The sequence below is a fragment of the Rhipicephalus microplus genome, unplaced genomic scaffold (genome assembly GCF_043290135.1).
Source record: "Rhipicephalus microplus isolate Deutch F79 unplaced genomic scaffold, USDA_Rmic scaffold_14, whole genome shotgun sequence".
NCBI lineage: Eukaryota > Metazoa > Arthropoda > Arachnida > Ixodida > Ixodidae > Rhipicephalus > Rhipicephalus microplus.
In genome coordinates, this window is record NW_027464587.1 from 24,708,986 (window position 1) to 24,721,698 (window position 12,713).

At 47.3% G+C, this 12,713-nt stretch overlaps 1 protein-coding gene across 5 annotated transcripts in view; it reads right to left on the reverse strand.

Annotated features, from left to right (window-relative positions):
* LOC119180745 (latrophilin Cirl) overlaps positions 1-12,713 on the reverse strand; it is a 490,851-nt gene that overhangs the window by 326,853 nt on the left and 151,285 nt on the right. For 4 of the 5 annotated variants that reach the window (XM_075882931.1, XM_075882933.1, XM_037431878.2 and 1 more), the window contains one exon: positions 10,913-10,970. In XM_075882931.1, coding sequence (XP_075739046.1) covers positions 10,913-10,970 — 58 coding nt within the window. Of the gene's footprint in view, positions 1-10,912; positions 10,971-12,713 lie in introns of those variants that run through there. The other variant, XM_075882932.1, reaches the window with a different exon arrangement.

The window sequence follows — 12,713 nt, forward strand, 5'->3', positions numbered from 1 at the left end:
GATACACCAACCAAGAAAACGTTCGAGCATGCACAGATTTGTCAAAGAGTGGCGTTCGACGTGTAATCACGAAAGCTTTCCATCAAAAAAGAGGATAACTCCGGTCCGCGTATACCTCAGCTGAAGCCGATAGCCAGCTGTCTCTCTTCCCCGCGCATGCACTGCGCCAGAAACAAGATGTGCAGCAAACGTATGCATCTACTAACTTATGCAGTGACGTGCAGCCGAGCGGAAGCACCACTCCTCCACACCGCGCGCACTTCGTACGCGACCGCAAACCGGGCTCGGCCTGTGTGTGTATGCACGGGTGAGCCACGCGGCACGGAGATCGCCAAGTATTTCGGATGCAAGCCCAGAGGCGGGACCGGGGCCGAGGGAGGCAAGCACGAAGTGGCACCACACAGATCATTGTACAGAGTCGCTCGGACAACGTCTGCAATGACCGGCCACGAGGAAACCGCTACAGGAGCTTACATACTGACAATTCAGTTATGCAGTTTCGCGCAAGCACTGATTGCGACGTGAGGAGCACAAGCGTCAACGCAATTAAGACGACACACAAATTGGCACGCTTATCAACGCGCCACTGCTGGATTGGATTGGATAGACTTTTATTGGGTCCTCCAAAACACAGATCACTGTGCCGCGGGCCGCTCCCACGTGGGGACTGAGATGCCGAGCTCCTCGACCGCCTTGCAGGCTTGGTGAACTGCTTGATACTCACGTAATTTGTGTTGGTGAGTAATACAGCTGATTAATTGCCTTTCTTTCCCTGTGTGTTTACGGAGGCTCGCAAAACGGAGCTGACGATATTTATTTTTATACATAAATCAATAAATAAAACCACGCGATGCGGAGCAGCGTCTACTGCATGGCTAAATAAGTTACGACAGTCGTGAGGCGGCAACTGGGGCATACCAAGCAAGAAATAGCGTCACTACACTTTCGTATGCCAAAGTTTCGGTATAGTACGTGTGCGGTTGTCTTCCTGCCAGTCATTTCGTGCAGTTCGAGGGGCGATTGGTACATGCCGGGTCTGTAGCGATAGCACAGCTTCACTGGCCACCTCAAAGGCCTTTACAGCGAATCTGTTTTTGGTCGGGCCATTCATGTCCGGGATACATTGTAACCCTGGTGGGAATTGTAAATGAATGCACTGGCGTTGCGTAAATCCACAGAGTTTCCTAAATATACACTAAAGAGAACTCTCGCGCTAGTCCCCATGGGAGCTGCAACGCGCGGCGCTTCAGCGAGCACGCGAATGATTCCTGGTACACGGATTTGTCTAATCTTCATACTTCTGGCTCCGTATGTGTTCGTGTGGCTTGGAGCTGTTTTCTACGAAACGAAAATCAGCAAATGTTCAGCGGTTGCGCATCACCACCTTATTATTTTAGGCTTACCATTTCAAAATTGGGTCAGGAAGTTCAAAAGGGTTCGTTGTTTCTTTCAAAACAAAACCGAAACACAGCAATAAACGAGCCACAAGTGCGATTCACCCCCTGCAAGTACGAAGACCAGTCAAGTCCGTGTACTACCCATCATTCCCTTGATCACCGAATGATCGCAGCGCCCGATTCCCCTTTATGTAGGTAATTTTAGGAAATGTTATGGGTAAATCCGAACACTCACAAGTGGCCTATGATGAAGGCCACGGTTAGCCAAGTAAACGGCTCTGTGCCGCACCAATCGGTGCGGCCTGTCACAAAGCTATAGAACCATCAAAAGTATGTATTTGTGTTGGATAAATCCTATTACACACGACTTCCACTAAAAAGGCATAAGGCAACAGTTCGACCAACAAATGGCACACCGCGGTAGTCAAGTGGCTAGATAGTTGGCTGCTGACCCGTGGGCTGCGGGATCCAATCCCGGCTGCGGCAGCTGCATTTCCGATTGAGGCGAAAAATTCTGCTCAGATTTTAGTACACGCTATAGAACCCCGGGTGGTCAAAGCTTCCGGAGCTCTCCACTACGGCAACTCTCATGATGATATGCTTGTTTGGGTAGGTTAAACCCCACTTGTCAATCAATCAATCAATCAATCAATCAATCAATCAATCAACAAATGGCGGCAGCAGAACCACAGCATTGTCACGCAATTATTTGCGGTCATAAAAGCTGTTACTGGCTCCACCTCAAAGCTGAACAAAGTGTTTTACGAGTCGCGGTTCAATGCGTGCCTGACGGAGAAAAGCGAACCCTTCAAATTTCTTCTTTCATTCATACCGAGGGTCTCGTGCTGGTAGACTTGATGCCTTTGGGTGGTCTGCGACGAGGGATCATTGGTTACCTGCCAACTCGTAACACGATCACATGCGTGACGCCGAAAAGACAGCAAAAGAGTGCACCACACAAGCCATCACGGATACTGGCAGCGCTGACCGACGCTATAAATGTACACCTTATCAAATGGGCGGAAGGATGACCGCCGCCGTAGCTCAGTGGTAGAGCACCGGACAAGTTATCGGAAGGTCGCAGGTTCGGTCCCTGCCGGCAAGATTTTTTTTTCGCCCAATTTTCTTTCTTTACATTTAAATTAAGATTCATAATATTATCATCCCCTTATACTTTAATTGACATAACTGTCTGTTAGTTCTCATTATACATTGTCCAACATAGACAAATGTGCTCCCAAATTTCCATTTCCTTTTTTCGTTTAATAAAGAGCAGGGATATTTTACAGATTACACAGAAAAGCAGCGTGATAGCATGACGAAGGGAACGCATAAGTGTCCACGAAAAGAATAAATTCACCATTTCATTTTCTTTCTTTCGCCATTCATTTCTTTTGCTCGCTGTAATGCCTCAGCAAGCCCGAGTTTCTTTCTTCACGACAAGTAGTAATGGTGTCCACGTGACAAAACTCCCGATGACCTGTACCAGTCGCGCTATCTCCCCAGCAAGGACAGTACAAGCGTGATTACGTAAGCGCCCTCTAAGCTCAGTTTTACGGCGGTGCAACGACCACTGGAACGACATTTAAAAAAAAATACATTATAGACATTCTTGCAAGTCGCTTACACTCGCATGCTCCATCCGGAAATTTTCTAAAAATGTCTCAAAACACCCTTTACCGGCTCATTCCGCAAGACAACCGGCCTTACTGATCGAGGTGGCCGTTTTCCAGGAGCTCCTTCTTTACGTTCTAGACGAGGCACATTTCCCCCGCTGCCGATGTTTGTCAAGATTACGAGGCGCAAATGGACACGCGGACACAATTAGAGACACGACCACGTCGATGACATTTCCATCAACGGAGTGCGTGCGTGTATACATAGTGCTAAGAAACCGTAGGCCCGCTTACATTATTAATGCAACCACAAAGAATGAGAAGCTTGCGGCAATACACAAAAGCGTGGCCGCGCGCTGTCTTATAGGACTCCCTCGCTGGATTCCGTGCCGACCGGTTGTGCCCTCGCGATCTCCGACGACAGCGCAGCTCTGCCCGACTGGATTTGCCCTACGCCAACTCCTCTCGCCGACAAGAGCTCTCGCAAGTGGTGCGCCGTCCTCGGACTCCTGTGACCGTGTTTCATTTTCCTATCTCTTCTGTCGTCGCTCACTGTCCCAGCGCATCTCTCTCTCTCTCTCTCTCTCTCTCTCTCTCTCTCTATATATATATATATATATATATATATATATAGAGAGAGAGAGAGAGAGAGAGAGAGAGCTCCTTTATTCTTCACTATATATATATATATATATATATATATATATATATATATATATATATATATATATATATATATATATATATATATATATATATATATATATATATATATATACCTTTATTCCTACCCTTTTAATCCCTCCTTACCCCCCATCCCTTGTGAGCTACTGTTGAGGTGTCGCACTCCGATGCAGACAGCTACGGGGCTCACTTTTCTCTTCTTTTCCCTTTAAGACTCACAAAAGAAAGCTGTCTTATACTTAATACGTGCACGAAATCTGCATCCACACGGCTTTTAGCATTCAGAGAACATGTTCCGTTTTCAAGGCGCCTTCGCCTTCCTGACGAAGCTTTGATGCCATCCTACGCATCAGTCTTTACATTTTATCGGGCACTTCGTATCGCAAGCCACTGCATGTCCGCCGCGGTTGTGTGGCGGTTAAGCCCGAAACATACGCAGCGTTTTTCCAGCGTTTTCCTGGCATTTCGTACGCCGGCATCACTCGGCGCTGCCGGCGACGGTGGCCGAAACGTCCACTTCTGGACGATTCAGGTATCTACAGCGTCGGCGCCGACGCCGGAAGTGAGTCGATGGATGGAGAACCAATGAGCGCATGGCTACCAGCGACTTCCGCTACGTAAAAACATCGTTGTCGCTGCCGAAATGGCTGCCGCCCGCCTGGGTTCTGTTAATTCACCACCGTGCTCCGTGTGACCCCAAAAAATTTTCAACTGATGCTTGATTCTCAGAAGCTTTGACGGAAAGCGGTCAGGATTCCTTCGAGCCCCGCCACGGTCGTCTAGTGGCTAAGGTACTCGGCTGCTGACCCGCAGGTGGCGGGTTCAAATCCCGGCTGCGGCGGCTGCATTTCCGATGGAGGCGGAAATGTTGTAGGCCCGTGTACTCAGATTTGGGTGCACGTTAAAGAACCCCAGGTGGTCAAAATTTCCGGAGGCCTCCACTCCGGCGTCTCTCATAATCATATGGTGGTTTTGGGACGTTAAACTCCACAAATCAATCAATCAATCAGGATTCCTTCGAACCGTTTTCGAGCGCCATACGAACGCCTCCTAGAAAAAGTGTGTCCGGAACGTCGTTCTCTTTTCAATTGGGACCTTCCTGCCAGCACGCAATTTCGGAGGCCATGCCTCCTGCCACGTGTTGCGACCAAGGAAGTTGGTTGCGACCATCCACCGCGTGCGAACGCTCGCCTACGTATCGACAAATCACGTGACATAACCATACCGCTCTGTCACGTGACACCACAGCTGCTCTGGGGCAACTGTGAGAGCATAGCTGTGTTCGCAGGGAGCGGCCGCCAGAGGCGTTCACCTTCGCGCCAGAGGGGGAGGGTAAAATCAGAGGGTAGGGCAGCACGCTTGCGGCTCACGCTCACGGCATAATTTTTTAGGAGGCATTGACCCTACCAAAGTCCATCAGCAGGGTAAGCAAACCTGAGTGTAATGGCTAAATACGTGGCCTCAAAGATGTACAACAACTTCCAAGCTCAGGAGACGTACATATCGAGTTTCTGGTTCTTCTTATTCTCAACAGCTAGCGCCAGAAGTAAAAAAAAAACTTATACGTAGTATTATGATTTGCTTTTCTCACCTCAGAACTGAAAATAAGGCCCGAAACCGATTTTGAGGAATATGTTTTGTTGCTGTATTGACGCACCCTGCACACTACTTTGCAAAGTGTCGGGTCCATCCTCTTGGACACACTGTGCGACGCTGAACTGACGCTGGCCTTCGCGCTGGCCTTGGCGCGATGACGCCGAGGGAATCAGCGCCGGGAAAACGCTGGCAGAAACGCTGCATATGTTTCACGCTTAACAGTGCTCGGCTACTGACCCGAAAGTTGCTGGTCCGATCCCGGCCATGTCAGTCGCACTTCGACAGAGCCGAAGTGCTACCGCTATGGAAATTGAGACCCACGCATACTGAACACCACATTGTCGAAATCGCCGGAGCCCTCCACTACGGCGTCCCCCATAATGGTATCTTGGTTTCGGTATGTCAAATCCCCAGATCTTGTCATTGCCAACGCAGTGCCTCTTTCGGACGGCCTAAAGGTTTTAGGACAAGTGAGCTAAACGAACATAGAGCACCATATAAAGGATATAAGCAAAAAAAAAAAAGAAACAAAGAAAGAAAGAAAAAAAAACATCCTTCGCAGTTTGCCCAGTCAGCCGATCCCACGCCGCGCTGTCATTGTTCTCGGCCGTTTGTTTAGCTTCGCATGCGCAATACGTGACGAAGCACGAACTCATACAGCAGTTTTAGAATAGGGCACGCAAACATAGCGTACGTACCACACGCGAGCTATTTTGCGTATAATGCGTATAACGGAAAGCGCAAGCGGGTAGTTAACGACGCATGTGCAGTGGCGACAAATGCTAGAGCGAAGTTTTGCGAGCCCTATATTCTAAAGCTCTATGTAGCCGGTGATTATTTGGGCATAAAAAGTTCTCAGAATATACCACTCTCCGCGCGTAAAATGCGTACTCAGTACCGGCCGCTCTTTTGTATATGTCACGTAAAAGTTAGGAAGGACCAAACATAACCGCATGCACGCCAGTTCCTATAGCGACAGCGATAAACGGTAACAACAAACTTGCTCCCTCACGTGTCATTGTTTCTTGAATGAAAAATGATTGATGCATTTGTGAGGTTTAACGTCCCAAAACCACCATATATGATTATGAGAGACGCCGTAGTGGACGGTCCCGGAAATTTCGACCACCTGGGGTATTTTAACGTGCACCCATATCTGAGTACACGGGCCCACAACATTTCCGCCTGCATCGGAAATGCAGCCGCCGAAGCCGGGATTTTAACTAGCAACCTGCGGGTCAGCAGCCGAGTACCTTAACCACTAGACCACCATGACGGGGCAATTGTGAAATGCCTCCTCTCATGATAGCACAGATTGCTGCCCTAGGAGACGTGTGTCAGCCGTCACGTATCTGAGCAAGCAATGAGAATATCAGTGTATGTATATTCATATTTGTGTTGGTCTTTTCTCACGTGCTCACATGAGTGTGACTCGTCAGACAAGTGCACACTGGTTTTCGAGAATAAACTCTGTTGGAAGTTAGCGCTCTGTCTTTCTACATGTGCATTCATTTTTTCCCGTCTTTTACGTGTGCTACAAAGAAAACTTACTGAACACGAGCTATACCAACAAGCCAGCATCGCATCTCCACAATCGAAGGTGGGTTTGTATGTATACACGCCGTACTTCTGTAGCAGAATTCACTTACCCAAATACAGTGATTGCCAGGATTACACTAGTCTCTCGCCGTCCAGTACTTGCACAAAGCGCTGTGAGCATCACCTTTTTTCCTCAGGACACCGTCACGAATGCCTGTGGTGCACAGTGTCGTGATGACTACATAACTTCACATTTCGTATGACTCCCGGAATCTCGCTTCATGTGGCATCAGACAATTTTTCTTCCACTGTTCATTTTGTCTATGCTTACTCCTTACGTTCATTCAGACATAAGCGACGTTGTTGCATTCGTTGCAGCTGCATTCCTCGCTAGTCGCGAGGTGAAGGGGTGCCTTCGAAGCGTCCTTGTCAAGATATCCAGGCGGAACATGCGGCAGAAAAAGCGGAAGTGTCTCCTGCGGGGAAGCAACACAGGTGCTGGGATCGATCGCGGCGTCCCCTGACCGCACCGGTTGCCCTGATCTCTCCCCAGGGCACAGAACGCGCTGCGATGTCCTGAACTTTTCTTTTCTTTTCTGTAACGCCTTTATTCTTCAGTAAAAAAAAACAATTCAAGTGGGCAGCTATCTACTTAAGTGTAAATGTCAAGCGATGCTGAGAGATGTTATAATTTAGACGCTGGCACCATAATAGAGCAAAGAAAACCTTGCGAAGCCTACATATTCATACATAATCATACATAAGCCTACATAATCAGGAAGAAGGCAATTGAAGCGTGACTGAATGAAGATTTTTTTTTTTCCATAGCATCGAAATGAGGTTTATTCATGAGGTTTGTTAAGATGACGTATTCGGATTTTTAAGCCTTCAGGGCCAAAGCTCTTGTCGAGCCTTGTTCTCTCTCATGGTCCGTAAAACCAAAATTGAACTTCTGCACTACGAAAAATGAAAACAGCTGTGTCAAAAACCAACTTTAAGTGTACATCAATAAAGTACACGACAGTCCAATACGTTATCCCCTGCGCTGTCCTTTCATCTTCTATACTATAGTAGGCAGCTTCATTAATCATTCACTTCGTGAAGATGCGTTGTTGTTTTTTTCTTTTTGGCAGTGACTTTTTTGAAACGCACATGCGTGGTGATGGTTTATGCAGAATGTACTTGTAGGTGTAGTGTGTGAAATAAGATTGCGAGTTCGCGCTTGTGCGTGTATCATTCATTTTGTTCTAAGATGTCCAAACATTGGACTCTTTTGTAGGTCGCAATCATTTAGATTTCAGTGTATAATTATCAGCAGGAAATACAATAACAAAATAACAATAACACTAAACATAGTAGCGCCACGCCACGAGAATCACAGTCGGAAGCAGCCTCACCAACAGCCCAATGAAGAGCCAGACAAACGATGACTTCAGCACACAACGCTCACTCAAACGAACTGTCACGTAAGTGTAGGAAGATAAGCGCTACTATTGCTTGAATGAGAGCACAAAAATTAGACAGCGCGACACGGTGGCCTGGTGTGTATTGACCCGAAGGTCGCGTGCTCGATCCCGGCGTTCGCCTTTCGATGGAGGCCAAATGCCCGTGTGCTCAAGAACAAGAACGAGAGTCAGGGTGAATTTAAACAATTCCAAAGAAGCCGTTCTCGACATTGGCACCACGCACGAGGACTGACGTCCATAGGAGAGACGACAGCACGCTGGCCCGGGCTCGACGCTCACAGTGCACACCGACGTAACGTCTTTTTCCTCACCGCGTCATCGTCGTCCGCGCGACGACAAACACGCCCAGCAGATCCCGTTGCACGATGACAGAACGCATCCGCTCGACGGACAAACACAAAAACAACCCGCGCAGCGATCAGGCGAGCGACGCTATCGCGCTTCTCGGATTACGCGCCCAGCGTCGCCTGTGCTCTGGCAAGTGTTAACGCTCACACGGCCGCTAAATCAACGCTCCCACCAATCTCGGCCAAACACACTCGCCAGTGTTTGCTTCTCGTCTCGCTTATGTGAGCGCTGCGCTTCATTTCCCCCCCCCCCCCCTTCACGCAATTGCGAGCGCTCACCGTGGGGCACGAACTGTCGGGCAATAATTCGATTTGCGAACGCCAGAGACGGGCCGTTACATGCGTACCACGTGATCGGAGGTGCGGCGCGGCCAGCGAACTTGCCACGGAGCCGTCAAGCGCGATAATACGCTAGACTGGGAGAGATAATCCGGCCGGACGTAATCTGACGCGCCAGCCCGATCACGTGGGTGCCTCCCGACACATCGCGGTCTCTTCTTTCTCTTCCCGCTCTCTTAGCAACGCTTATCAAAACCCGGAAAGGCGCCCCTTCCATTGAAGCTTGCCGCGCATCTCGTTTTTAAAGATGCTGAACTGTAAACGAGCGCCGCGGCAAAGCATATCGGAACAGCTTGGCGGAAATGAACCCTTCCAATATCGCGGCCATCGGCGCACCTTCCAAACTGAATCGATTTTCACGGGAATTACGCTGCCATGGAGAGCTCCACTGAGGCAGTTCAGTAGCAGCCTTCCGATATACGACTTAATACGCCGTGTGTAAACGCAAAACCACACACGCACAAAAAAGAGAGAAAACGTGACATCTGCTCTACTTTAAATAGAAATACTGGAAGATTAGGTCTACAGTGGCATTTAGAGCAATAAATACGGTTACATTTGAGTTAAGAGATGATCTGCGTACGATCTGGTGTATACCGATACCGTGCACGCTCTTCATTCCACGGCGAATTCAGTTCACAACGATGTTCCACGTTTTTGTTCCATAACTTTCGCTCTCATTATCGAAGCACATACGTTATCAGTTGTAACGTAATTACAATGACCTTGTAAGAGGCTTCTTCCAGAATTTGGTAAAAATTTCAGAATATTGGTAAAAATACTAATATTCTCTGATTCTAATTTCCTAACAGCCACTGAAACAGCATTTTGAGCTGCTGAAATAACCCATATATTTAACGTTGGCTTTGTACTTCTCTTGGTTGTTGATTTTTTATATGTATAATTACTGCTTTCGTTGTATAATCCTGCGTTTTGTACTTTTGTTCTAATGCTGTACTACAAGTGTTGATTTCTCCGGTATACTGTAATGCACGATTTATTTGCTTTTAATTTTGCTGTTTTGTATTCTATTTTCTACTGTAACCCCCCTACAACAATGCCCAATGGGCGATGTAGGTACTTGTAATAAAAAATAAATAAATAAATAAAATCCCTGACGGAATCGTTCGAGCGACTTAGCAGCGCTTGGCTAGACTTCGATGTTTGGGTAAGAACGTATCCGCCCATGCTTCAACACGCTGTACGTTTGCGTTAATAAGCAAGTGAGCGTACACTAACTACTTTCGCCATTACAAAGCGCTTTCATTCTTGAAATAAACATGTATAAAAACTGATTCGCCGAAAATTAGCACGTATGATGCCTCAATCTGGGAGCAAAGCCTCTGAAAATTCATTCATTCACTATAGTGAATGAATGAATAATTTTTATAGTTGTGATTTAATGTAAGTCAACACGCTTCATTATTTCCTATCATTACACATCTTGCACAAAATCAAGCCTCGCTTAATCTCCACTTGTATTTCGTCGTAAGAAATTTTGATTAGCAATCTTTGACGCCATCATTCATCATGCACAGCTTCGTGACGAATTCTATTTAGTATGCTTCATTTAGCTTAGATCAGGCGCGATAAGTACGCACTAATCCTTTGCAATCTATTCTGCCAATGACATCGGTAGAAAGGAATCCGCTTGCTCCACAACGCGCCCGTCCTGTTTGCGTGTTCCTTCTCCGCCTTATTCCTTTTTTGCGCTACTAATATGAAGACAAGTGACCCAGACCAACTAGACCGCATCACCACCTTGACCGTTCTAATGGCTTTGGACCAGTGGGCTTTAAAAAAAACTAATAAATAAAATACAAGCCAGACTATAGAGTAAGTCACCCACAAGTCTCACAGCTGCAGTTTCTACTTATAGTGACTCGCACAGGTATCCCTCTCGAATCGTAGAAAAAAAAAGCACCGACCTGTTGCGAGACCAACAGCCGCAGTCCTACGAAACGGGGGTCCTGACCATATCGTGTTCTGCAAAAAAGAGACGGACGTCAGAGAGACGTGCACAAAGCATTGCTCAGTGGTTGTGATTTTCTAAGTACCACTCATAAGTGCTGCACTGAATCGAGCCTGAACGCTGTCAACCCTATAACATAGAGAATAATAATACCTGGGCTTCCAAAACCTCGATATGATTATGAGAGACGCCATAGATAATGCTCAAAAAGTTGCGACCGTCTGGTCTTCTTTATTGTGCACTGACGATTCACACTGCACGGTGCACCATTTCAGCTCCGTCAAAATGCGAACCCGCTATTTTGGGGTCAGCAGCCGAGCGCCGTCACCACCCTGACGCACTCTGACATAAAATGGTAAAGTATATAGGTATAACATCGTGGTGCGTATAGCAAAGAATGCAATTCTGGGCACAAGGTATTCTACACACCATCTATGCGAAGGCGGAATAGCCTACTGTTGCGTTTGCGCATCGCTCGCCGCTTATCAGCCAGCGCCAAAGACTGGCTCATCTGCACCGGACGATAATCTGTTCTCGCGCATGTGCCTTCATATGTTTTTTAAAGACGATAGCCTTTTTCGGAGACCTTCGACGGTAAAAATTTGGTTTGTCTGTCTGTCTGTCTGTCTGTCTGTCTGTACATTTGTCTGCTTGTTTACCCTAACGATACCTCAAACGGCACCAAACGGTCAATCCCATCCGCCGCACCCACCAATAATGCTCAAGGTTCAGCGTTCATAGTTGTGCAATTGTCAAATAAAAAAGCAAATATTGCGCATATCTGAGGCACCATAACAACATGCTTATGCTTTGTATGTCTGCCTTTATACTAGAAGAGTACACACACAAAACACTCCAAGGATTGTAGCGTTTAGCGCGCAGCGCTCACAGTGCAACGCGATGCTCAAGAAGCTGTTTCCAACGCTTTGCTACGACGGCACGGTGGTGGCACCTGCCCGTCGCTTTCCATTCTACGCCTTATCACCTCCGTGACTGGCGCGCATCTTTCTCCGCGGTCGCGCATGCCTTCATTTTCGAAGATAACTGCCAGATGGCGCTCGTGTTTAACGTGCCTAGATGCGCTTGTTCGTCTCCGTTACACACTCAAGGCACACTAACGCAGCGCCTTAAGAATACCATTCACCGATTTTCTTGCGCAGAACATCACATAAGCGTTTTGTTCACTCTCTCCAGACGTAAGACTATCGTCTTTCGACGACATTTACAGTGTAACATGTAGATTCGGCCCATTTTTTTCTCCCCTTTTTGTTCACGGCGTGCCTCGATAAAGGACTGCGGACCACGCCGGGGGCCTATCCTTCAGTGTGTTCTGATACTCACTGTAGACGGCTAAAAGAATAGCTAAATGAACAGCGGCCATCTTAAGTATCATTCCAATTCTCACGTAACCGGCAAAACAGACCGCTCCGAGAAGACCGCATCGTAGACAAATACGATGCACGCTACTATGCTGTCTAAACAAGATGGCAGCTCACCGAATCGCTCAGATAGATCAGACCTCGCTGGAATGGTCGTCTGCACACAAGCAGACGCTTCTCCAGTAGCTCAATGTAAGTCACGTTTAATTTTTTAGGTTTCAATAAGAAAAAGAAAATTCGACAGATCCTACGTACCTGCGCATCAACGTTATGCGAAGCATGTGGAGGGAAGGTGACTGTGTTGCAATATTTTTATTGAGCGACACGTCATGGAATGACGATAAATATATGTCCAAATGTTGCACGCACAGACATATG